The sequence below is a fragment of the Drosophila yakuba genome, chromosome 2L, assembly GCF_016746365.2.
Source record: "Drosophila yakuba strain Tai18E2 chromosome 2L, Prin_Dyak_Tai18E2_2.1, whole genome shotgun sequence".
Classification (NCBI taxonomy): domain Eukaryota; kingdom Metazoa; phylum Arthropoda; class Insecta; order Diptera; family Drosophilidae; genus Drosophila; species Drosophila yakuba.
In genome coordinates this window covers 16,264,956-16,288,032 of record NC_052527.2, presented here as the reverse complement: position 1 = coordinate 16,288,032, position 23,077 = coordinate 16,264,956, and the positions used below count along the sequence as shown (strand labels likewise).

Here is a 23,077-nt window from a genome sequence, read left to right as displayed (position 1 = left end):
ATAGGGGAGTCAGAATATCGACTAGCGACTGTACACAACAATGTATTTAATGGCACATATAACATTCATAAGACGTTCTTCTTATGGAAGCTCGACCGTAGTTGATCGGCCTGTTTTGCCATTGCCAAAATGGGCATCATGCTCTCTAAAATATGATATCAGCAGCGTGATCGGCTCTCTAAATGTGGCAAGAGCGATACAATATTCGGGTGCCTACTGAAGGATGGGGCATCCGAATGGGACACGCCGGTTGGGCGTGGGCACCTAATTCACCAAGCCGGCCGGCCGGCTCTTTATTCCCCCGAAAAAGCACAGTGAAAACGTATAATATGTCAGTGCAACACGATAAAAAATATGATTTACATTTTGATAGGGCGACATGAACAGGAAGCAGTTGGTCATACAAATCGCAATACTTCTAATCAACTCATTTTCGGATGGTAATCATGTTAAGCAAAGTTCTTTTGGCTTTTCATATTGTTCGTGAATAAGTAATATACTTAATTTAAATTTTGAGCACCAAGTTTGGGGCTATATTTTCGCGCAGTGCAGAGAGAGCAAAAAGCCGAGGGCACTTCGGCTGCATTCGGGTGGCCTTCGGCTGGCTGCCCAAGCTGGAGCTCCCAGAGCTCCAAGTCGGGCAGTTAAGCTCGAGTGATTCATGGTGGCGCACCAGCCGGAAAGTCGCGCTCGCTTCTTGGCTCCGGCGATGAAAAGTTCGCCCGCGAGCGAAAAGGTGTCAACGTAGTCAGAACGCAGTGGAAAACCGGATGCAAAACCGAACTCGGTGCGTGGATGCATTCGTAATTTCGTAATTCGTAATTCGTTATTCGTAATTGGGGGCTCCTCTGAGGCAGGAAGCCAGGCAGTCGGGGCGGAAATGACCGGAAGTGCGCAAGGAGAGCGGGGAGGGCGGGTAGAACGATGGCAGTGAGGTGTCGGATACGCCTGCGCACAGGTTTCCACCGAGTGGATTTTCGTGGCCGGAAAAGTTTTGCGCGGCCAAAGCAGCTGGCCGGCCAACAGTTTGTTTGGCTTTTCCGCGGAACGAGGGCCAGTTGGAAGCTCGCCCCATTCGTTTATCAATTGCTAACAAAGGTGTCTCGGTGTCGAATTGCAAATGTACTAAATCAATAAATATAAATATTTTCAACGGCTGGCATAAGGGAAGCAAATAGCCAGGGCGCTCGGTGCAAATCAAATTACATTTCTGTTTTATGGTCACGATAAAAAATAAAGAATCGAAAAGTAAAAGCAAGAGGACACGTACATATGGCAGGTGTATAGTGGGGCCCAGAGAAATGGTCAGCAGTTTGGATATACGTAGAACTTCTTCATAAGGTTCGAAAAGCTGACAATACTATAAGTTGTTAGATAATACATATATGGGGATTGAAATCATATCCAATTAGGCAGTTTTACAGATAGGTCAGCTTAAGCAAATATTCTTTGCAGCAGATACCATTTGGGTAGCAGAAGCTCGATGGTGTTTTGCATCTCGCCGGACATACGGTCGCTTCTTTGTGGTGACACGCGTCGCCTGCAGATGAGTCACAATTAAAAGGCTTGGCCCAAGACAATGGGACAGTCGAAGGCACAGGTCCCAAGTCCCGGGTCCGAGCTCCTCTGCGTGTGGCCCCGCGATTTGTATGCGGTTCTCGGCCGCAACACAGTGGAAACAGTGGAAACCGCAAATGACAGACACCCCAGAGGAGTGAAAAATGAAAATTATAAACAAAAACGGAGACACCCGACAAGTGCAGAGGCCGAAGGACGGGTATTTCGTAATGGCGCTTAATGGCAAGCACACACTGTTTCCCCAACAGCGAATCTAGATACACTAGCCGCCAGATACCCAGATACATATGTACATAACGTCATCGGTTGATTTTCCATGGGGCGCCAAACGAAGCGTGCAACCGAAAAAGCGAAAATAGCAGACAATAGTAAAAACAAAAAAAAACGAGTAGAGCGCAATAGAGATTGCATCGTACTTCGATGCGTACTTATGTCTGGATATCTAGGCATCTGGATATCCGTGCTGCATCGATGGCCCATCTATTTATAGGACGGCTCCTCAGCGGGGGAGGTTGTCGCCGATAGTCCGGGTATGGGAATACGCGTGTACCTTCAGTAGCACTCCGGTCGTATCCCGCGCTCCACTCTCCACTTTTCACTCTCCAATCAAAGATAGTGCATCCCGGTATCTGTTGTGCATGTGATCTAATAAAAATACAAATGTGTTATCCCATTTTGACAGCAAACTGTTAATTTCTAAGGCAAAACACCGTGTGTGCAGTTGGTGGATATGCCAGATACAGATGACTATTCAGATCCAGATCGGAGCGAAGCCACAATAAAGCCCGGGCGAGAAATCGAGCGATCGATCGGCGAAACAACAACTAGCTCTCAACGCATATTAACGCAAATCGCCTCAAATTAACACTGAACACTTAAATCGGAATACAAAAGTGCGGATATAATACGATCTACAAGCCATGAATTCGAAGCCAACTACCAAGCTGGCCGAAATTGAGCAGTTTTTGTTGGGTAAGCCTGGTTTTTTCTATGCCTAGTAGTTGCACACAATCAAACGATCTTGGGTGCTAATCATCTAAGCAGCTATTTAAATCGATAAAAGTGCTTATGGGATGTTTGTTTATGACAACTGTTTAAAGCCCCTAATTCAAAACTGAAAAATAAAAATTGGTTTTTAAATAATACATCTTTAGATTACAATACTCAATCCGATATTTCTCAACAAATGCTTATTTTTAATTAAAAGTGCTGCTATCTCATAAAGAAAATATTTTAATACAAACCGTTTGGTTTTATTTATGGCAGTTTACTTGATTTCCATACCTATTTTTCCGCGTGTAGCTAAAATCAAAAGAGCAATTTCGGTGCCAGTTAGTGTGAGATAGATCAACAGAAACTTTGTTAATTTCGCCAGGCAAACAGCGACAGCCAAATATGTATTACAATCCGATTCGAAGTTGAGGAGCCTCCGCGGAGCTCCGTTCCGAAACATAACCATTACCAATAACACAGTGCCAGAGTATTATTGACTCATTCCGCAGGCGTCCAAGCTTAATACTCTTTTGTTCTGCTTCTGGCTTAAGCCCAGACCATCGGACTCTGGGATTCTGGTTATTTTAGTGGCCCTCCTCCTCTGTCCCGCGTATATTTCGTACACTTTATCGAGTCCGATATGGGCTCCACTTTGAAACGCTGTTCTTCCGAATCGTTTATATACATATGTACATATATGTAGTTATGTCGTTAAATCGTTCTATATGTGTATGTGAACAGGGTAGATATTAAACAGCGAGTTGGACATGCCGCAAAACTAAGCCTAAAGCGCATGTTTCAGCCCATCTGGACCCTTCCTTAGTTGGTTCAACTTTCTCAGGTCTCGGTTCAGTGGCTCTGGGCAAGATCACGGGAATAGGAGTATATATAACTACCCTCCTCCGATGACTGTTGCTTTCTTCGGTAGGCCACATATATAAATATTTTACGAATGAATGAGTTGCTGGGGAGTTCCCAACGATCCTGATTAAGCTACAGTTATCAATTTACTAGTTGTTTTCTTTTACGTTAAAGTTAAGATATGTATAAGTTATATAATCGTGATTTAATACTATATGAGATGCCCAAGTGTTATTTTAAACCTAACTACCTTTCCCCGGCTGTAGTGCTGATTTTGCATACCGAACAAACAAATATGTACTTTTAATGCCCTTTTCTTTTATTCATTTGGGTAGTAAGATATGCATTGTCAAGATCCCCAATTATCCATAGTTTAAATACAACAAATTGCTTTAATACAAAACGATGTACTGAATCAGTTTTGTTTCCATTTCATAAGAACGCAGAAAGCTTGAAATTTAAATGGCAGGTTAAATTATTGGAAAAAAACAAAAGTTATCTTGCCAACTATATCTAATTAAAATTGGGTTTCCACGGCATAAAAGTAAAAATATATAGAAATCTCTAGTGAACAAGCTCTTCTGCTTATAGACTCATGATGTCAAGTTCTTTAGAGCGTATTCGCATTTTTAAGGGCATTTCCAGTTCGCATTTACCAGCACGACTTTTGGATATTTTGCTTATTTCCATATTCGGACATCTTACCTTCAAGAGCAATTCTCCGGAGCTTTGCGTGCTTAAGTTTTAACAAGATTTCGGGCAAATTTCAGTATCTTCTGATTTTCTGTGCATGTGTGCACTACTACTGGCAGAGGGTGGGGAAACAGAGTAGCAGACAGCAGAGTTAACTTTCTTGGCCAGTGAAATTATTTTTAATTGCCCCGGTCAATTCGCAGTTGACTCTTGAGCGAGAGCTTATGAGGTCACTTATGTACGTACATATAAGTATGTATACATGTACATGCGTTTGTGGCCGGACTTCTGGCTGGGAACGGCAGAGCCAGCACTTCACTTCCCGCCCAGTGAGTCACGGCTGCAGAAGAGACACCACCGCTCCACTGTCCCACTAATTGCCCCCCAAGAAAGTTGCTCTGTTGCTCAACTGTCCCGCCATTAGGCCCAATGAGGCGTTTAAAAATAATGGCTGCCTTTTTAGCCAGCTGAAGAGCCAAGAACTGTAACTTACGATCCTCCCCTCTGCTTGCATTTCAGATGTACGCGCCCACTTCCGAGCCTCGCTGGAGACCTCGGAGTACGAGAACACCTCGAACCTATTCCACGTGACGGCCGCCGAGCAGACCGCCGCACTTCTGGCCCGCTGCGAGATCCTGCTGGCTGCAGCCAGTTCTGGATCGGGACTGGAACTGCCATCGGGGTTGGGATGCGCAGACGAGCAGGCGGCGGTGAACCACCGTTCCTGCCAGGTTGACTGCGTCGACAGCAAGGTGGGCGCGGATACCGGTCCCAGCGGCTATCTGGAGATGCTTGCCTCCTCGTCCCCCTCAAAAAGCTCCCGTGAGTGCTGAACACTACTCTTAAATATTATATACAGTCATGCGTCCCTAACTCAAATCCACATTACAACAATAAGGGAGGATATAAAACAAAAATTTTAACTTTATTATCGTATATACTTAGAGTATTCAAAATCCTAAAAGATAGTTTTGAAAACGTCAAAAACAAATCACCCAGTTACAGAAAAAAAGTTCTTAGATCTTTATGCTTTTTTTGTTAAAAAGAAATCCTAATTAAAAAAAAAATAATCAACAAGATTAATGCAATTTTTGACCGCTTATATCTCGATGCTAGTAACTTTAAGCTGAAAGTTAACTATTATTAGTAAGTTTTATTTCTAAAATATAATTAAAAGGCACGACTGTACCCAATGTATACTATTCGCACTCATTACCCGTAATTGCAGTGTCCGCTTCGCGGGAGTACATTGATTTGGGCAACAGCGGATCCCTGGATCGTTGCTCTGTTAATCAAACGATTCCGGAAGCGAAGGACAAGGAGCCACATCAGCAGCTCTACGAGATTTGCCAGGGCCAAGGCCAGGGATCGATACAGGACGAGGACGAGGCGCAACAGGCGATCACCTTCACCCATGAGGTGTTCATTGACTGCCCTTACGCAGATCTGCCCGCTGGCCACTTGTCCCTGCAGAAATCCACAAAATACGGACAGCTGCAGAGGATTGTTCCAAAACGTCTGTTCTTCGACCAGACCCGCAAGTGCTACTGTGGCATCCTGAACGACTGGATGCTGTGCTATGCCGACGGACCGACCGCCTGTCGACCCAGCAGCACTCTCTACTTGAAGTGCTCCTCCATCGAGATAGAGCACTTTGGAGAGGGAAAGCGGCGTGATATCTGCTTCCAGATCACCACAGACGATCCCAACAAGAAGTTTGTGTACCAGGCCAACAACGAAGTCGATGCCAAAGAGTGGATACACGCCATCGAGGCGGCCATCCGCGGAGATGCCGGTGCTCAGTCAGCCCTGAAGAGTCCACCGCCCCGGAAATTGCCTACACCACCGGTCCAGAAAAAATCCACCTATACAACAGCGGATATTATCTACGAGGAGCCCTCGCCTGTGTATGGCCTCATGGACTCCGCCTCCATGGCTCTACCAAAGCTGCCGGAGAAGAACAACAGTCCGAGCGCCCTCGCCCGGCGTCTCGAGTACGATGTGCCCAAATGTCCGGCTCTGCCGCTGCAGGACGCCTCCGCCGGAGTATTGGCTGTAAGTGGTGAATTGGAATCCCTGGGACTTCTCCACGAGGGAGATATTAAGGTGCAACCGCAGCCTTCCAGCTTGCACGGAAACATATCGCTGGACTTTCAGGCCAGGGTGAAAACAGTGCACAGCGAGCTCTCCACCCAGTTGTCAACGGCCGGTCCCAGTCCGGATCGTCTGAAAAAGGCATTGAAAAAGAGCTACTCGAATGGCACTGAACCGGAAATGCTCTCTCCCCTGACCAGCCCCGCCCACACGCCCACCAAGGATCAGAAGAAGCAGCGCAAGTCAACCACATCACCGCAATCCAGTCCGGTCAGCAAGGACTGCGACAAGCTGGCTCGAAACTGGTTCCTTAGTCGGCTGAACAAGACCACCGGAATGAAAGCGACCAACGCAGGCAGTGCATCACCAAACAACGTCAAGTGCAAGCAGAGCGAGAAGGAGAACCTGCTGACGGAAACGGAGCTTGGCGAGGGTTACGATGCAAGTCCGGGTGATCGGGATCATGGCCTGCCGGGCAGCCCGCCAACGTCGCCGTGCCTGAAGGCGGAGACCAAGAGCAAGGTGAACATGATTATCAACCAGTTTGAGAGCAGCGGTCACTTGTCCACCATGTTCAGCGTGGAAGCGTTGGCCGCCAATGCACTCGCCTCGCTGACATCCTTTTGCGAAAATGATGGTTGCAACAATTACGAGCCAATCATGCCCCTGGCCACGACTCCCAGCAGCTTTCTGAAGAAGGTGTAGACTGCCGCACATCCGTCATCTGCTATTTTACATCCGACGTCCTGGAGAGCTCGTTCGTCTCTGTATTGTAGATTTAATCCTTAGGCTAGTGAAAACCACTCTCCGGATGTCACATAACTATGAAAAAGTTTTAATATCAAAACAATGGTTGTTAACATACGTAAAAGTTCGACACGTAAGTGTGAGTTTTTCAATTGGGCGCATGGTGCTTGGACAGAAAAAATCTTGATGATCGAGGTAGATTTCCATGTCGTTGCCAGTGTCGCGGGGATGTAATTGGATTATAATACAGTTGGGAAATAAATTCAGTTCTATTGTTAATTATTAGTCGGATAGGCGATGGTGGCCCTTAAAGGATTAGGATCGGAGCGCTGAGATTCTATAATGTCCACAAGAGCCGTACGTTTGCGCTCATCTCCCACGAGCACTAACTTTCGAGGTGACTCCTTGCTACTAAACAGACCAAGTACCTTCTTGCCTTCCATCTTTACGGTGAACTGAACACCGCGAGTGGTTGCATCCACCGAGCTAATTTCGTTCCATAGGTAGGACCAAAGAGACTGTGTGCAAAAGAGTTATAAGTAAAATCCAACCACTAAAAGTTAAACAGTGAAACTCACCGTCCAAACGCCAAACATCTCGTTACGCTGCACGTACATCACCCGGTAATTGGTCACCACCAAGTATTCGGACTTCTGGATAATCTCCTCACAGTGAATAAAGTTGTCTGTGGTCGCAAATTTACCCTTGTCGGTCTCCCTGCGAAAAGAGAAGATTTATTAGTATTTGTATGTGTCTTAAATATTAAGTAGCTATAGACACTTACTTCATTATTTTATTTCCTGTCGCCTCCATGAAGCAATAGGGCCTCAACACGAAGTCGTAATGCTGGAAACGCGGCGGTCGCATACGCTTCACATCCTCGCTTGCATCCGCCGCCCGTTTCACAGCCTCGAAACTGCCACTGGCAAAGTCAACCACGCCAGCGGTGGGGCGAGCAACCAGGCCAATTGCACCTTTACCCAGGCCCTTGAAAAAGCCCTCGACCCCGTTATCGCGAGCCCCAGTCACTGGTTTGGTTACCACGCCAGTAACGCCGTCCACAAAGCCCTGAGAAAATTGTAAGTAATAAGGATTCAAATTTGAGGAGTCCTACTTACCATCACTAAGCCCTTACTGCTGCGGGCCAATCCTTCGTGGAAGTTCTTCGGTTTGTTTTGAATGCCTTGTCGTCTTTTCTTTTGATAGTCCTCGTCAAAGGTCAGCGCAGCCAAGCCCTTTCCCATAGCCCCAGTTATTCTAGTGGTTAAAAGAAAACGTAATATTAAAAGGCTGACCACACTTTGAATATGGCACAGCTTACTTGGACACAGCTCCAGCAGCACCACCCACAGTATGGCCGAAAAGAGACTTTACGCCCAGAACCAAACCCTCAGCGAATTCTCCGGGACCTTGGATTGCCCCCTTTAAAATGATAAACCAAATAGGTGAGTGAAATACATAATTAAGTAAAAATAATTAAGTTTGATTTACCTGGAACGGTTCGTAGAACAAATCTTCGACGCCTTTTTTAAGACCAACCACTAAGCCATAGGGATTTCCAAGGACATCAAGTCCGAGGACGAGAACATACAGCTGCTTTAAGGCTTGGCCAGTGTAATGTGAGGTAATCTCATTGATTAACTGCTGCTGGGTAAAAAACTGATACTCGCGCTCAAAGAAAGCTAGTCGAAAAACCACATCGTTCACGTCCGTTAAAGTCACACCTACGCCCTGGACCAATGAACCCAGGAAACCGGGCAGCGCCTTTGTGTCAGACCCGGCCATCGAGAAGCTGACATGGATCTTAAGCGGACCCAAATGCAGGTTATCGTAAAAGCTCTTCTGCTCCTCCAACGAGTGCTCTTCAAAGAAGGCTGAAAGCGGTAGCTCAATAGATTCTACGTCCTGGCGAAACTGTTTAGCTGCTGTCTCGTCTGAGACTTCCTTGGCAAACATATCCGCGATAGCAGTAAGGAAGTTCAGATCGACTTTGAAAAGGAACTCTTGGATCAGTATCCTAGCGTATTTAAACTGACTCACAGTTGAATTTGGCATAATGCGTTGCACCATGCTGCACTCGATAAATGGTTTGAGACTGGTGGTACTCGCCACACTCTTCGGCGGCGGAATTGGCGCCAACACTACGGGAAATATTGGGTCCAGGAACTGATTATCCACCTGAATACGATTAATTTTCACATGCAGCTGGTTTTGGAATGGTGACGAGTTGCGGGACAACCAAATCGCGGGATAGAAGCTGCGTCTTATGTTCCTCTCCACTGTCTTTTTAAGGATCATAAGGTCAAAGTCGATCTAAAAATATACGATAAAATCTCCGAATTCGAAGGATCTCCTTTTAGATTTTTCTTACCGGGAACTTGTTATCTAGCTTGTAGGTCTGCAGATCGTTGACACTCTTGTGAACTAAATATTTCTGATACTCAATTTCCAAAAGTGCGTTCTCGTTAATGGTGAACTCCTTAAAGCGATTCTTGGACACTTTCTTTGACTCCCATATAATGCCAGAGCTGGTAACTCCCAAATAAAGTATGTCTAGGCCCGTCTCATTGTTAATCACTGACAAGCCAATGCCGTGAATACGCAGATCAATGCTTTGGGTAATAGACTGTAACGAGGCAGTGCTCTCCGTACGATTGGCGATCGATTCATTTTCCGTAAAAAGCAGCATACGTTGCAGACCGTCAAGAAAAGATACCCATAGAACCTTTTCGCCGTCTTGCATTCTATGAGTTTGAATTGTTAATTATGAAATAGATATTATTAGTAATAGACTTGCTTTAAGAAGATACTTACATCACTTCGCCAATTCCGTCGCGTTTCAGATCCGTCTCTTCTTTGTTTGTGCCAAACACAAGAATTTTTGGACCTGTAGGGTCATCCCAGGCATACATTATAGTGCTCTTTGCATTCAGTATATGCTCGATTTTACTTCCCTTCTCGTAGTAAACAATCTGCTTGCCAGTGTGATTAATCAGCAGGCCGGGCGCATCGGCTGGCTTATAATCCGTAAATGTGATATAGACGCCGCCCTCCGTTGTCTGAACGTCTACATTGACGCCGCCGTACTTGCTGTCCTCCAGTTTTAGGAGCGTACAAATCACCTCTGTGAAGTCAAAGGCCGGAGTCATCTTGCCATCCACGCGCACCACTAAATTGTTCTTGGTGTCGTTCCTCGGCCAGAGAGGTTCCATCTCATTTGGCTTGAGTTTGAGCCATGGGTCGGCTGGACGACTTTGCTCCCGGAGGTCTATGTCAAAGTGACACTTGTTGCACACGATATAAAAGGGGATGAACGTGATCTGCTTGGTCAGAGAGTTCTGAGTCAAGTGGTTGTGAACACCGACAGGGTATTTCTGATTGTTTGCGAAGCAGACCACTTCGCCTACGGAACCCGCCACGTCCAATGGGATCTTTTCACTCCATTGACCATTATCTATACGAATTGAAGCTTTTTTCTTGTCGAAGAACAACTTATCCCGAAAAGTGAACAAAATGGGTCCAGAATATTCGGGAGGATGGTACAGAACTTCCACAGAGGTCGTGTCTGACTTGTAAGTAAGCATCATTCCGGTCTTGTTTATCATCCAAAAAGGACTAAAGAGCGTAAGCATCAAGCTGCCATGTCGGTTTTCTGTCCTGAGAAATATTATAAGTGTCATTGTGAATTTAAACTGCAATATCAGGACATACTTCACATATAGATCCATGTCCACCTTCATTTCAGAGTCATAGGATGAAAACGTCCAGGTAATAACATCATCAGGGTAATCCCAGATCTCGGTAGCGCAAGACCAGTCTTTTTCCAGATATTGAACCAGCTAAGCAGACAAGTGTTTTGTGGTTGTGATAAATTTTTGTAAATTAATAGATACTTACCCGCACAACTAGAAAACTTTTCGAATCCTTGCCTTTTGAGGACAATCGAACGGTCGGCAGGTGAAGCACATCACCGGAATCTACAGGCTTTTCTCCGTAGTCCAGAAAATCTTCCTTACTGTACCCTCTGTCAACCACGCGCTGCGACGATTGAGCATCCAATCCATCCTCTTTTCGGACAGAGCAACCGGCAACTGACACTTGGATATTAATAGGCAGAGAGTTGCGCAGATAGAGTGGCGGGCGCAGATGAATCGTGTAGAAAGCGCTTAGCAATGTATACTTGTTGGTGTTTTCGAAGTACACCTCCGATTTGGTTCGTCGAGCGTTTATGATAAGGGGCTCAAACGTCTGTATCGGATCACAATGCAACTGATGCGAATAATTCAGGTCCGAGGGATTGGAAGCCCACGAAATGCCCTGCACCGATCTTCTATATCCGTGCATTGAAAAATATAGCTCCTTGGATTCCGCGTAGATGGCGTGCAGAGGTACATGGAACACACCACCGGGACGTATACGTCCGACGAAAATATCCTCAAAACATTCTGCAGTAGGTGCAGGATTGCGTCGATAAATATGCACTCCAGTCGTAAAGTGATTATGAACCTGCGATGAATGGAAATGGAATTGAGAATATGGTACAGAAGTCTTAAGCCCGTACTTACACTAACAACACCGTGAATATTGACTTTTGTTGTGCCGTACTCCTGCTTTACTTCAGAAATAATACCCCAAGCCTCATGGGAAGTACTACGCATCAGGTTGAAGAAACGCGTATCCGACTTGGAAACAGGCAGTGCGATCTCCTTGTTGATGTCGCCAATCTATAAAAGAAACAGTTTAAAAGAACTGAGGACAGGACAGAACAACATTTTCTCCTACCGTCACATAAAGAGTGTAGTCCTCGGAGTCCTCCTCTGACAACGTGCTCAGATCCTTAGTCTGCAGATACGCCCTTCCGCCCGAAGAAATTGTGCACGTTTTTATTACGCTGGGATCGACCTCTTCGGATTGGGTAAACAAAAGTAGGGTACTACTCGTACCCGCAGGTGTGCCGCCGCGGTGTACTTCGTGCAGTGTAAAGATGCCCTTTCGCAGATTCAGGTTAACATCGAAGCCAGTGTCGTTCTCCAACACGTAAGGAGCCACGATGTCTGGCTTGGTCAAACCGTTCTGGTCAATAGCCTGCGAGAAAGCCTCGGCTAGTTCACCCAGTAGACCCAGGCACGTCTTGCTCAACGTAATTTCAAGCGTCTCTGCCGAGTGGATGTTCATGTGCATTGCCTGCTGATCAATATCGTCTTCCACTTCGCTCTGCACCTTCTCCATGCCCATTTCAAACTTTAGCTCCCATGGCGTGTACTCACGAACTCCGTTGCGACCAACGACCTCGTTCAGCTCAATAATAGGCTCCCATTCGGCAAGGGCTTGGTTATAATAATTCTACAAAATAAGCAAAATATTACATATTAAAATGGGGGGAAAAAAAGCGTATATTAATATATATCAAAACTTTGGAACTTACCATATTTAGTGTCAAGGAGCCATGAGCGGTAAGACTGCGGCTCCAATTGTTGAATACAGCTGTAATGCGGGTGTCTAGTGATATAAGTGGTTTCGTGTAGTAGCCTACACCGGACTCGATCACGACCGTAATGCTGGGAATTTCAATTACACACTTTTCTGTCTTTTGCTTTTCGATGTCGGTGCTGCTCTTGTTTATCAGCTCAGCCTCCAAGGCATCGACGCCCCGCTCCACCTTGGTGAACCAATAGCTGCGGCTATGAAAGTGGTGCTGATGCCACAGTTTCGAATAGTTTCGCGACTCCTCGGCAATAGCGCACTTGGTCATGGTGCCACTGGAGACGCTCAGCATTGCCTTGTTCAGCAGCTCGATGGTGGCTGGCGACACGTTGATGATAATATCACTCAGCTTTAGGCTAATGTGCATGCCCTCTTCCTCAGGAGTGGATCCTTGCAGACTAATTACGCAGGGGTGTAGGATGTAATGACGCGTCATCTCCCGGCGCTCTGGTAGAAAAGCACACATGTACATCTTGAGAGCATCGATCTGTCCGTTTACAATCTGTTTGTCGTTTATGCTGCGGTAATTTAAATGCACTTGAGCCTGAATAAAAATTAAGAACAATTACTTCGATAGGAAATATGATTATAACATTTTGGAGAACTTACATTGAAAATAATACAACTGGTATTAAGGTCATCGAGGTTTTCCACTAATATTATATCTGGTTCGTCGATGTGCAATATTAAATTCATTTTTCGGTTTGGAACTTCATGACCTAAAATGAACATATGGGCGTCATGAAGTCGTTAAGATTTCATTACATTTGTCACATACTGGGCATCTCCACGGGAACAAGCTCGCGGGCAGCTAACAAGGCGGAGGAGCGAATAGAGTGTTTGGTATCCCGAACCGTTTCCGAAACAGGTGCGGGCTTTATAATAAAAGACTCGCGAGGCGTCTCATCAGGCGGCAAAGTAAGAAACGTAGTCAGTTTAAGCAGGAAGTCGATGCAGACGATCAGATCGAAGCCGCGCACTCGGACCTCAGCTGCAATAGTCGTTTAGTTTTGTATTTGAAAGAACTTTAAAGGAAATGGTATCACCTACCAAACGTATCATCTTCTTTTATTATTGCTGTCACATCGACCATAAAGTTGCGTTCGTTGTAACAGGCATCGATAATCTCGTCTGTATCCAACTTAGGCTCAACCCAATCTTTGCGACTTAAGTACTGTCGGATCTGGCTTTTGGAATTTTTCCGCATGTCATCCATCTGGATATTGCACAAAACAACTGATGTGCTCAGTGTGCCGTTGTCAAGTTTGGTGCCCTTAACGGAGAGAAAATATATTCCAAACCTGGCGAGTCCTTCGCCTTCAGCTAAGGGCAAATCTGGTTAATCCTGAGCTCAGCTTATCTTCGTTTAGTTACTTACCCTCCATTAAATTTATGACCACACCGTCAAACTGAAAGTTAAACTTGATCGATTCATGAATCTTTTCCCTTTTTGGAGAAGCTTGAACGGTACGAGGTGAACGTCCCACACGAGAGTTACGCCTTTCCGATCTGGTATGTGGCTCCTGCGGTGCCTCTTCGCTTGGAGGGAACTCATCCAAGCCCTCGTTCAAATTGCGATTGAGAACAAGCATTACCAACGCATAATCATCAGAGAAGAGAGTGAGCTACACGAAAAGATGAAATTATTATTTTAAAAATTATTATTATTACGATTATATCTTACCTCAATGGACTTTAATCGACCAGAAAGATTGAGTTCGGGCACATCTCGGTACCAAGTGTATGACAAATTACGCGTGATTGATAAGGTGCAGCTCATGGGATTCATCATATTGAATTGAGAGAGGAAACCCACTTCAGCGTCCACTTCTACATTAGTGTTTAATTAGTAGTTTGAAATATGTTTAATATTTAAAATATGTTGCAATTATTGATCTTACCATCAACCGTTGACTCGTTGCCATCTAATAAGACAATTTTGGAAATCTTCACATCGCATATTTGCAACTTGATCTCGTCTATGACAGCAAGCCGTTCCTCATCGGTCACCGGTACCTCCACCGTGTTATTTGTTAACTCCAGCAAGCCCAAATCGAGCAGCAAGGCATTTCTGTCCTGTGAGCCTATTGGCACAATGATAATGGGCGCCTTGATGCGAATATTTAGTTTCATGCGCGTTGCCGTTTCGTATGCATCCATTGCCTTCTGGCGAGCGGACTCTGCAGCCGCAGCACTAGCCTGCGATATGGTTGCTTGGGCCGCTGTGAAGTTGTTCAGGAAGTTCTGCAAAGGCGTCAGGTATTAAAACATACAAATCTATTTTACAGTAATAGTTCTTACCATAACACCTGCCACAAACCAATTAAGGAAGATGATCTTCATGCAGCCAATATCCACAGTTATTTTCATATCATCGGAATTGTAGTCCTGGGTCTCCTCCTTGTTGTAGAGCACAACCTGACAGTTGAAGGCGTCCTTGCCAACAATACTCAGAGTCTAAGGAAAAATATAATTTTTAATTCTGGTTCTTGGCCGCTTAAATTACTTACATTCTTGTGAATAGTGTGAGGATTTAGGTCCAACACCTGTATATCTTTAAGGCCAATGTTGACTTCCGTGTAGGATGACTTCATGATTAGACTGGTCACGAATTTTTTCACATTCATCTCTGCTATCGGTCGGTTTTGGCTGGTCAGCACCAGACCCACTTGGTCCAAATTAGCGATAACACGCACTTTTACAGCCTCTACGACGTGAGTGCGGCGCGTCTTCTTGCGCCGATTCATCTGTTTGGTGGTCATTATTTCCTCTGTGTCCTCAAGAATAACGTTAAGCGTTCGTTTAATGCCATCTCCTCCCCCAATGGAGCCCATCCGGTCCCGTGGTCGGCTACTTGATAGTACAACATCCAGATTTCTTTGGAAATTGTTTACAACCTCTAAAATCCTTTTTAGGCATTCCTGGTGCAGCACGACCTGAAGTACCTCAAAATTAGCCACGACCAACTGCTCGGTGGAGTTGTACTTGGTGCTGAACTCTGGCGACGCCTTGTCTGCAATTGTGCACGAGACGGTGAACAGGTAATTAGAACTGTTCTCCTGTTTCGGCGTGTAGATAACATCTAGTACATCCATGTCAATGTCGCCGCAGCCATACTGTCGCAGGTTGATATCTCCAAGTCTAAATACAAAGAAAGTATGGTTAAAAGATAGTTTAAAGAAAGATTTTGTAATATCCGTACTTGACCGTGGCCACCGATTCATAGGTTTTTGCTACGAAATGGGCCTCTAGACGACGAATGTCGATTGAGAGAATCTGCTGAGGTTGCGTTTGCGGTAGCTGTTCAATAGGCTCTTGAATGCTCTCTTGCAACTGAGAAGGAATGACATCACCATCAGGAGTGAGAAATTCAATAGAAACATCGGAGCTTGTCTCGCATTTTGTACTAGACTGAAACAAAACGAAGTATATTTCTCCAAGAGAGAAATTTACATCGAGGCTGGTGTACTGGATGATCTCGTCCAGCAGCGGGTCCCTAATGCTAGAGCTCGCCGATGCCGCAGAACCAATCTTTTTCACTTCCTTGTTGATGAAATTAGATATGGACATTGAGCTGCGCGAGTTCGTCTGTGTAAGTTTAGCCGCCGGTTCCTTTTGCTCCGGCATTGGAATACTTGTGGCCACCCTTATGGCGAGGAAAATGCGATCCTCTGAGACATTTACCAGGATCGCAGGCAAGTCGATGTCCACCTTGACATTTGGAAGACGCGGATCGTTGTCAACCACACAAAGGGCGGCAGTTACTTTCAAGGAGACGGGCCGCAAAACGTGCATCTCTGTTGAGTTTGCTTCTGTTAGCGCATTTTGCCATGGCTCTCCAGCTCGCACCACTAGCATCTGCACATCGTCAACTGCGACCGTAAACCTGTCATAGGCATTTTCCATCACCGTCTTGAGAATCTCTTTCTTATCCTCGCCGGCTGAGAAAAGATTATGCAGCTTAGACGACTCCGTACGCGGTTGGCTGGAGAGGTGAACCTGACCCATGCTTACTACGAGCAGGGATGTATTGTCCGCCTCGTAGACTCCCTTATGGGGTACAACTAGGATGTTTGGCATTAACAGGATGTCCACATCTAGCACCGCCTTCTTGTCGATCATGTATTGCATTCCAGTGGCTGAGCGCTCCTTAAAGTTCGAGATTTTCGTGCTGGCCGCATCCTCAAACTTGGAGAGCGTGACATCACCAGGCGGCTGGAATGCACTGATCAGGGCCAGTATGGTTGGCGCATCATACGTTATTTGCAACGGGCGCGCAACCACTTTTACTCGCTGGTCACACAACTTGTCCTGTGGGTTTGTCTCGAAAAACACTTCCAGCAGGTTAAACTCGTCGGTGATTTTTGATTCCACCAACAAAGGCGTGTAATCTTTGCGTGAAAGTCCTGTCACCTTGAGCTCCTTCATACCAGCGTTAATGCTAATGGCTTCGGCAGCTGGTCGTTGGGTGACCGACGCTGTGGCCATGGAAAAGTTGAGAAGGACCAGCGACGGCAGGTCATGGTAGTCGTTCCTTGCAGCGGAACTATCACGCTCATCCTTGTAAAGGCCGACTTCCAAAGCTATAAGTTTAAAGTTCATCCTGATTGCCTCGTAGCTTTCAGGAAGGTCTGTGGGCTTTGCGTTCTCTTGGTAACCAATGGCTCTGTACATCTTCTCTTTCTCTTCGCTGGTCATTGCCGCTTCGAACTTCTCAACTGAAAAATCAAATTGAAAAATTGAATTTAAAAATCGTTCCTCAGAAAAATAATTAATTACTTGCCCAGCTTTTGACTTGCAGTTTGGTCATCCTTCTTGGCTCCGCCACCCCATCCCCAACCGCTGAACCAACCCGACTTTTGTTCAGGCACTGCTTCTCGATGCTTGGCAATCTCTATGTTGACCCTCTGCCGAATCAGAAGCAAGTTAAATATGTCCAGCTCCGTTTCTAGCAAACGGCATGTTTCCGTAAGCACAGCTGAAGGTTTTTTGCTTAAGCACTGCTCTTTGTATTTCTAAAAAAATGGAATGGAATTGTGAAGTTTCTGGTTTCTTTGATTAAGATATTCTACACACCTCTGCATAAGTGTTGCATCGTTCTCTGTGGGTTTTTATGTGTTTCCAAGTCCAGCTCTCTCTGGGTTTCCTTATTTCCTCCTCTAAAATAGAATTTATTGCAAAGTGCCACCAGTCCTTCGCGTGGCCTTTGTAGGCTATAGAATAATACATCAATTTATAGTACGCACAGCAAAAAACAGATGGTGAACAACACTTACGTATATTGTGGGGACGATATTTCCGGTAGGGTATGCCTAACTGCTGACGGTTCATAGCATCTCCAAGCTTCATAAGATTGTCGAACTGTGTGTTTGTCACGCCGACATTAAGCTTTTCCATTTCCAGGGTGAGATCGATTTTAGGCTTTTCGAATGGCGGATCATCGAGCTCCGGGTTCATGTTTAGCTTTAGCTTGGCATTGCATGAAATAGGACCCAGCACTATAACCACAAGGAAAAGATTTAGCGGTTTCCCGTACAGAATTGTAAAATATTACCATAGTTGTAGTTGGGTTTCGACTCCTTGCGAGCAATATTCGTTTGGAACTGATCTGAAAGGTCACTTTTGTTGTTGGCGTACAGTTGTCCACCACAGTTCAAATAGGCGGAGAGACATGAGAGATTCGCTATTTTGAAGACCTCTGACGCCTGCTGGGCCATGTAGCACTTTTCCCAGTCGCAATTGGTAGTGTAAAGTTCCAGCTCATGTAGGGATATGCCGAAGGAGAAGGGACTGCCCGTAGTTGTGGTGTCCTCGTATCGCAGATGAACATTTGTTATCTGCACCTGCAGATTGTTAACGATCTGTGCCGTTAGCTTTTCCGCAAACCCTGCATCTGCCTTGGGCTGATCTGTAAAATAAAAGAAAATATTATAGATAATTCATAAAATAAAAAGGAAGTATCGTTTACCCTTTTCCAACTCCTTCTTGCGAGCTGCCTCCAGGGCATCAAGAGCTGCCTTCTTGAGGTCCATCTCATATTTGGCCTCCTTTTCGGCGTCGTACTGGACATTGTTGTTGGGTGAAACTAAGACATAAAGATCCTCGATGTTGACAATTACCGGCTGGCTGTACAGATTCTTCCAGGGGATCTTAAGCACTAGTTTGCCTGGAAATCGATTAAATTGACACTGTATAAGTATCCAATTCTAATTCCAATGTTGGAAACTAATGTTTTACTTACCCAGGTAACCGTAGATAAGCTGTACAGGCAGGTCCAACTTGTCCAGGGCATTCTCCCGTATCTTGAGGTTCTGCAAGACCACATCGCCTGCCAAACAAAGACAGAATTTGCTACCATTAGTCTTATCAGTTGCAGTAATCAGTCATTTGCAGTAGTGTGCGCAAATGCTCATTAATTAATTGTTGATTAATTACAAAGGGAGAGCGCAATAGCAAAATTTTTATATGACGATGGCTTCTGGCTTTGGAAAGCAGCAGACGCAGCAACATTTCAATACTGTTTACAAGCGTTTGGCATTTTGGGCATGCGGCCTTTTAGTTGTTTGTTATGCTTGGAATGCAAAATGGGCAGCACAATCAGTAAATATCTATTGAATTACGCATGTGGGTCAATAGTTTAACGACCAAGCCACCCCATTAACTTTTTAGGCAGGCTGACTCGCACTGATAGGAACATGTCTGGCCTTACTTTACAAACTTCATATCTGAACAATAATAATAATTCAACAAGTGGTGTTCAATTATCAACATTCAATGCAAGAGTATTTATTATAAGTTGCTCTGATAACAGTGTTGTTACAACTGATTAAAAGTAGAGTAAAGTAGAGTCATTCACCTGGTTGTATTTTAAATTGTGACATTAAATTGCAAATATATAACACGTTATCGGATGCAAAATGAATACAAATATGAATCATTACTTAGAATAAGGTACGATGATCAAAACAAATAATTATATATATATGTATATGCTCAAGTATTCATATAGTATACAAAATAGTAAACAAATGCTTATACATACATATATGTATATGTACATATATCCATCTAAAGAAGCATGAGCCCAGTCTTATCTGAATGAAATAGTGTAAAACAAAATGCTAATTATATGATTTTTGAACGCGAGGCATTATGTCACCGAGTTCCAGATCAGCCAAAATAAAACAGGCTTGTCGCCGAGCGTCACCCGCGACCTCAGTCAGTTATCGCTAAACAAACCCGTTTACTTGGTTGGTTCCAAGCCCGTCTTCGTCAAATGGGATTCACACCCTATTTAAAGAGGTATACACTTATACATATGATATGAAATGCCGATTTCATTGGTGGGAAGTCTGAAGTAATGTGAGTACTTGAAGATAAAAGACCGGAGAATTGTTTACGTTTTACACAGGCATCTATGTAATACATATACATATGTAAGAAAATTAGTACATGCAAGATAAATGGGCAAAGAGGAAATGAGCTTATGGAGAGCAAAGAGTAACCACACAAATTGCTCTATCGCACAGCAAGATGCAACAGTTGTCCCACGCGAATACTCCTCGCTTTTCTCTCTCCGAAGAATTTATTGGGTTCGCATAAACTTGCGAATGTCTTATTTAGAAAAGTACATATACAATTGCCTCGACAGAATTAGGTCATTAATAGTTAAATGCCAAGGATAAGGTCAACGGAATCATATTTTTTGTGGCTATTTGCACGCAATGCGTAAGGGTGGAGCAGAATGGTGTCATCCTCTCCGGGGAACTGGAACTCACCTCCCCAAATGCCAATCTTTAGCTGGTTGCGATCCAAGTTCTCGATGTAGTCACCAAGCACCTTGTTCAGCACATCCGCCACCACCGCCTCGAAGACCATTGTGTCCTAGCTGCCGAGTTGGTCCTATTGATTTTCCTCCAAGTTTTGTGGTTGTTATTCCAATTGATGTGGTCGTAGTGTGTGCTTCAAACAATCTGGCGTTCGCTGTGCGGTCTATAGTTGTTCTAAAATACATGCACATGTAAACACATAAACACAGAAACCAAACAGATGGAACGGATAGTCAGTTTAAAACACAATGTCGATGATGTCATCGTAGAACGCAGTTCGAATGTTTTGGCACAATCCGCCAGGCCCATTGTTTCAGAAAAACAAGCAAAGATGCAAAGCCACTGTGCAGGGCGAACTGGAGTAGGGCCAGATTAATTTATAACTCCACTCCGGTGCACGTGTGCATCGTCTGGTCTTATCTTTATTTACTGCACCCAATTACCAGCGGCATTTCCACCAACAACGAAAAGAAGTAGATCGTGCGATGCGCGCTCTTTGAATGCTCGCCCGAAACTAACAGCTGTTGTGTTTTGAGTTTACATTCATCACCTGGACGCCGAATCAGCTGTTTGCTTGCGTTTCCGGGCGAATGACAAACTGTTAGGTGACGTGTTTGGCCGTGCAAACTGAGCTATAAAACGAATACATATTTATAAAACAACATGCAAAAACGTCTTGTTTTGGTACTGCTAGCCCTGGCTCCGCTCGTCCTTGCCAAGAAGTTCAAGGAGGAGGAAAAACCGGCTTGGGCCAAGAAGGATATACGAGACTACAGCGAGGCGGATATGGAGCGTCTGCTTGATCAGTGGGAGGTTAGTAGCACTGCGAGCACTTATAGAGACAGACTATTAAAAACCCCTATTTAAATCTCTCAGGAAGATGAAGAGCCCCTTGAGGATGATGAGCTGCCTGAGCATCTGCGCTCCCCCAAAATAGATCTGAACAATCTGGACAGCAAGAGCCCCGAAGACCTGCTCAAGGTATCCAAAAAAGGACGAACTCTGATGACCTTCGTTTCGGTGACCGGCAATCCAACCCGGGAGGAGAGCGACACCATCACCAAGCTGTGGCAGACCAGTCTCTGGAACAACCACATCCAGGCGGAGCGCTATATGGTCGACGATAACCGCGCCATCTTTCTCTTCAAGGATGGCACACAAGCCTGGGACGCCAAGGACTTCCTCATCGAACAGGAACGCTGCAAGGGCGTAACCATCGAGAACAAGGAGTACCCGGGCGTCAACGCTAAGAAGGACGAACTGTAGGCCAGTTGCACATCTTCTTCAAAACATTCTCATGCTCTCAAGTATTTACTATATAAGCTCAAAGTTGAACAAATTTAAATAAATCGAAAATTTAAATATAATTTAAATATTTAAACAGTTATTTTGTTTGGCCATTCACATAGAAACGGCGCTTCTTGTTGCCAAGAACTAGGGATGGAAAGAAAAGACGTGACTTTTAAGATTATAAACAACATTTATATATAAAATTTTTTTTTATTAAAGGATTTATTAACCCTGTTTTTTTTTTGTCAAAACCAACACAAAATTAAATTAAATTAAACGACATCTAAGTGTTGTGCTAACGAACTTGAGGACTCACGGTGCCATCTGCAGAGTTATCGTATCGCTTTTCAAATGTTCCGAGCTCCAGCTCCCCTCTGTGTGACCTTAAGTCAACAAGACGCCGCCCGCGAACCGCGACGTGCTCCACCTGCTCCGCCTGTTGAGTAGCTGTTCCAAGAAGATGCCCGTGCAAGCTAAGATCGGTCCCAGCATTCTCAACGCGGATCTCTCGAACCTAGCGGCGGAGTCCCAAAAGCTACTGGATAATGGAGCAGACTACCTGCATCTGGACGTGATGGACGGCACTTTCGTGCCGAATCTCACCTTTGGTCACCCCATGGTCAAGAGCTTGCGCAACAAGATCAAGGTGAGTTTGCGGTCCTCTGAGCCAGATATCCGATTACCTATTCCACAATCTCATATAGACGGCCTTTTTCGAGACGCACATGATGGTCCAGAAACCGGAGCAGTGGATAGAGCCCATGGCCGATGCTGGTGTCAATCTCTACACCTTCCACGTCGAGCCGGTGCAGGATGTGGTCAAGGTCTGTCGCCAAGTGCAGGAGTCCGGCATGAAGGTGGGCCTTGCCATTAAGCCGGGCACCGAGGTAAGTTAAGGTTGGGGTTATATCACTTTTGCTACTTGATATGTACTTCCTTTCACATGTCAGCTTTCCTAATGTTATTTATTTAAAAATATACATAATTTTGATAGTTCTACTAGCTACACTTTAATGTTATTGTTAGTTAACACAAGCTAGGTCTAATTTTCAAAATATTAAATGATTAACCACATGATGCACTTACCTTATAGGTACAAGAGCTGGAGAAGTACGTGAGCATTGCCGACGTGGTGCTGGTGATGACCGTTGAGCCTGGATTTGGCGGACAATCGTTCATGGGTGATATGATGCCCAAGGTGAAGTGGCTGCGCGATAACTACCCTAACCTGGACATCGAGGTAGACGGAGGTGTGGGACCCAAGACCATACACTGCTGTGCCGAAGCCGGAGCCAACATGATCGTCTCGGGAACCGCCGTGGTGGGTGCCTCCGATCAGGCGCAGGTGATCAGGGAGATGCGCGATGTGGTGCACAGCTACCTCAAATAGAGATGCATTTACCAGCTTAAGGATCGCTAGCTTAAAGAAGAATTTATTAGATAGGCGAAGAGTTTTGATTGCAGTTCCTTCAGAAAACTTCTAATAAAACAAATTTACAAACGTACAT

At 45.0% G+C, this 23,077-nt stretch overlaps 4 protein-coding genes across 11 annotated transcripts; 3 read left to right on the top strand and 1 right to left on the bottom strand.

Moving 5' to 3' along the window:
* Positions 1 to 634: 634 nt before the first annotated feature.
* Positions 635 to 7,103, top strand: LOC6528449. Of its 4 annotated transcripts, none has more exons than XM_002089459.4 (4): positions 635 to 787; positions 2,261 to 2,550; positions 4,645 to 4,947; positions 5,354 to 7,103. In XM_002089459.4, the coding sequence occupies exons 2-4, from the start codon at positions 2,499 to 2,501 to the stop codon at positions 6,922 to 6,924; spliced, it is 1,926 nt and encodes a 641-aa protein (XP_002089495.1). In that variant the 5' UTR covers positions 635 to 787; positions 2,261 to 2,498; the 3' UTR covers positions 6,925 to 7,103. The 4 variants fall into 4 exon arrangements, with proteins under 4 accessions (XP_002089495.1, XP_039227166.1, XP_039227164.1 ...); XM_039371232.2 differs by having other exon boundaries at positions 640 to 787; positions 2,280 to 2,550; XM_039371230.2 differs by having other exon boundaries at positions 641 to 803.
* LOC6528448 (vacuolar protein sorting-associated protein 13) lies at positions 7,034 to 20,827 on the bottom strand. 5 transcript variants are annotated; one of them, XM_002089458.4, is made up of 30 exons: positions 20,723 to 20,824; positions 20,229 to 20,453; positions 18,692 to 18,778; positions 18,419 to 18,616; positions 18,005 to 18,358; positions 17,727 to 17,948; positions 17,527 to 17,663; positions 17,234 to 17,465; positions 15,653 to 17,168; positions 14,961 to 15,591; positions 14,752 to 14,907; positions 14,352 to 14,694; positions 14,135 to 14,280; positions 13,829 to 14,075; positions 13,501 to 13,773; positions 13,229 to 13,441; positions 13,060 to 13,169; positions 12,392 to 12,994; positions 11,749 to 12,309; positions 11,532 to 11,690; positions 10,864 to 11,472; positions 10,678 to 10,805; positions 9,781 to 10,623; positions 9,338 to 9,710; positions 8,458 to 9,279; positions 8,288 to 8,388; positions 8,085 to 8,223; positions 7,751 to 8,034; positions 7,545 to 7,683; positions 7,034 to 7,484 (listed from the first exon to the last, which is right to left on the bottom strand). In XM_002089458.4, exons 2-30 carry the CDS (start codon positions 20,326 to 20,328, stop codon positions 7,242 to 7,244), a joined length of 9,969 nt encoding a protein of 3,322 aa, XP_002089494.2. In that variant the 5' UTR covers positions 20,329 to 20,453; positions 20,723 to 20,824; the 3' UTR covers positions 7,034 to 7,241. The 5 variants fall into 5 exon arrangements, with proteins under 5 accessions (XP_002089494.2, XP_015053938.1, XP_039227161.1 ...); XM_015198452.3 differs by lacking the exon at positions 20,723 to 20,824 and having other exon boundaries at positions 20,229 to 20,703; XM_039371227.1 differs by lacking the exons at positions 7,034 to 7,484; positions 7,545 to 7,683 and having other exon boundaries at positions 7,880 to 8,045; positions 8,173 to 8,223; positions 20,723 to 20,826.
* Positions 20,828 to 20,860: 33 nt separating this feature from the next.
* LOC6528447 (LDLR chaperone boca) lies at positions 20,861 to 21,646 on the top strand. Its single transcript, XM_002089457.4, has 2 exons — positions 20,861 to 21,092; positions 21,156 to 21,646. Exons 1-2 carry the CDS (start codon positions 20,943 to 20,945, stop codon positions 21,543 to 21,545), a joined length of 540 nt encoding a protein of 179 aa, XP_002089493.1. The 5' UTR covers positions 20,861 to 20,942; the 3' UTR covers positions 21,546 to 21,646.
* Positions 21,647 to 21,799: 153 nt separating this feature from the next.
* Positions 21,800 to 23,074, top strand: LOC6528446 (ribulose-phosphate 3-epimerase). Its single transcript, XM_002089456.3, has 3 exons — positions 21,800 to 22,215; positions 22,274 to 22,456; positions 22,663 to 23,074. The coding sequence occupies exons 1-3, from the start codon at positions 22,030 to 22,032 to the stop codon at positions 22,957 to 22,959; spliced, it is 666 nt and encodes a 221-aa protein (XP_002089492.1). The 5' UTR covers positions 21,800 to 22,029; the 3' UTR covers positions 22,960 to 23,074.
* Positions 23,075 to 23,077: the final 3 nt, after the last annotated feature.

Coding starts and splice junctions, on each gene's coding strand:
- LOC6528447 (XM_002089457.4), top strand. CDS start 20,943: ATGCAAAAACGTCTTGTTTTGGTACTGCTAGCCCTGGCTCCGCTCGTC. Junction 21,093..21,155: donor GTCTGCTTGATCAGTGGGAG/GTTAGTAGCACT, acceptor TAAATCTCTCAG/GAAGATGAAGAGCCCCTTGA.
- LOC6528448 (XM_002089458.4), bottom strand. CDS start 20,328: ATGGTCTTCGAGGCGGTGGTGGCGGATGTGCTGAACAAGGTGCTTGGT. Junction 15,592..15,652: donor GAATCGGTGGCCACGGTCAA/GTACGGATATTA, acceptor CTTTGTATTTAG/ACTTGGAGATATCAACCTGC. Junction 10,624..10,677: donor GACATGGATCTATATGTGAA/GTATGTCCTGAT, acceptor AATATTTCTCAG/GACAGAAAACCGACATGGCA.
- LOC6528449 (XM_002089459.4), top strand. CDS start 2,499: ATGAATTCGAAGCCAACTACCAAGCTGGCCGAAATTGAGCAGTTTTTG. Junction 2,551..4,644: donor AATTGAGCAGTTTTTGTTGG/GTAAGCCTGGTT, acceptor CTTGCATTTCAG/ATGTACGCGCCCACTTCCGA. Junction 4,948..5,353: donor GTCCCCCTCAAAAAGCTCCC/GTGAGTGCTGAA, acceptor CCGTAATTGCAG/TGTCCGCTTCGCGGGAGTAC.
- LOC6528446 (XM_002089456.3), top strand. CDS start 22,030: ATGCCCGTGCAAGCTAAGATCGGTCCCAGCATTCTCAACGCGGATCTC. Junction 22,216..22,273: donor GCTTGCGCAACAAGATCAAG/GTGAGTTTGCGG, acceptor AATCTCATATAG/ACGGCCTTTTTCGAGACGCA. Junction 22,457..22,662: donor CCATTAAGCCGGGCACCGAG/GTAAGTTAAGGT, acceptor CTTACCTTATAG/GTACAAGAGCTGGAGAAGTA.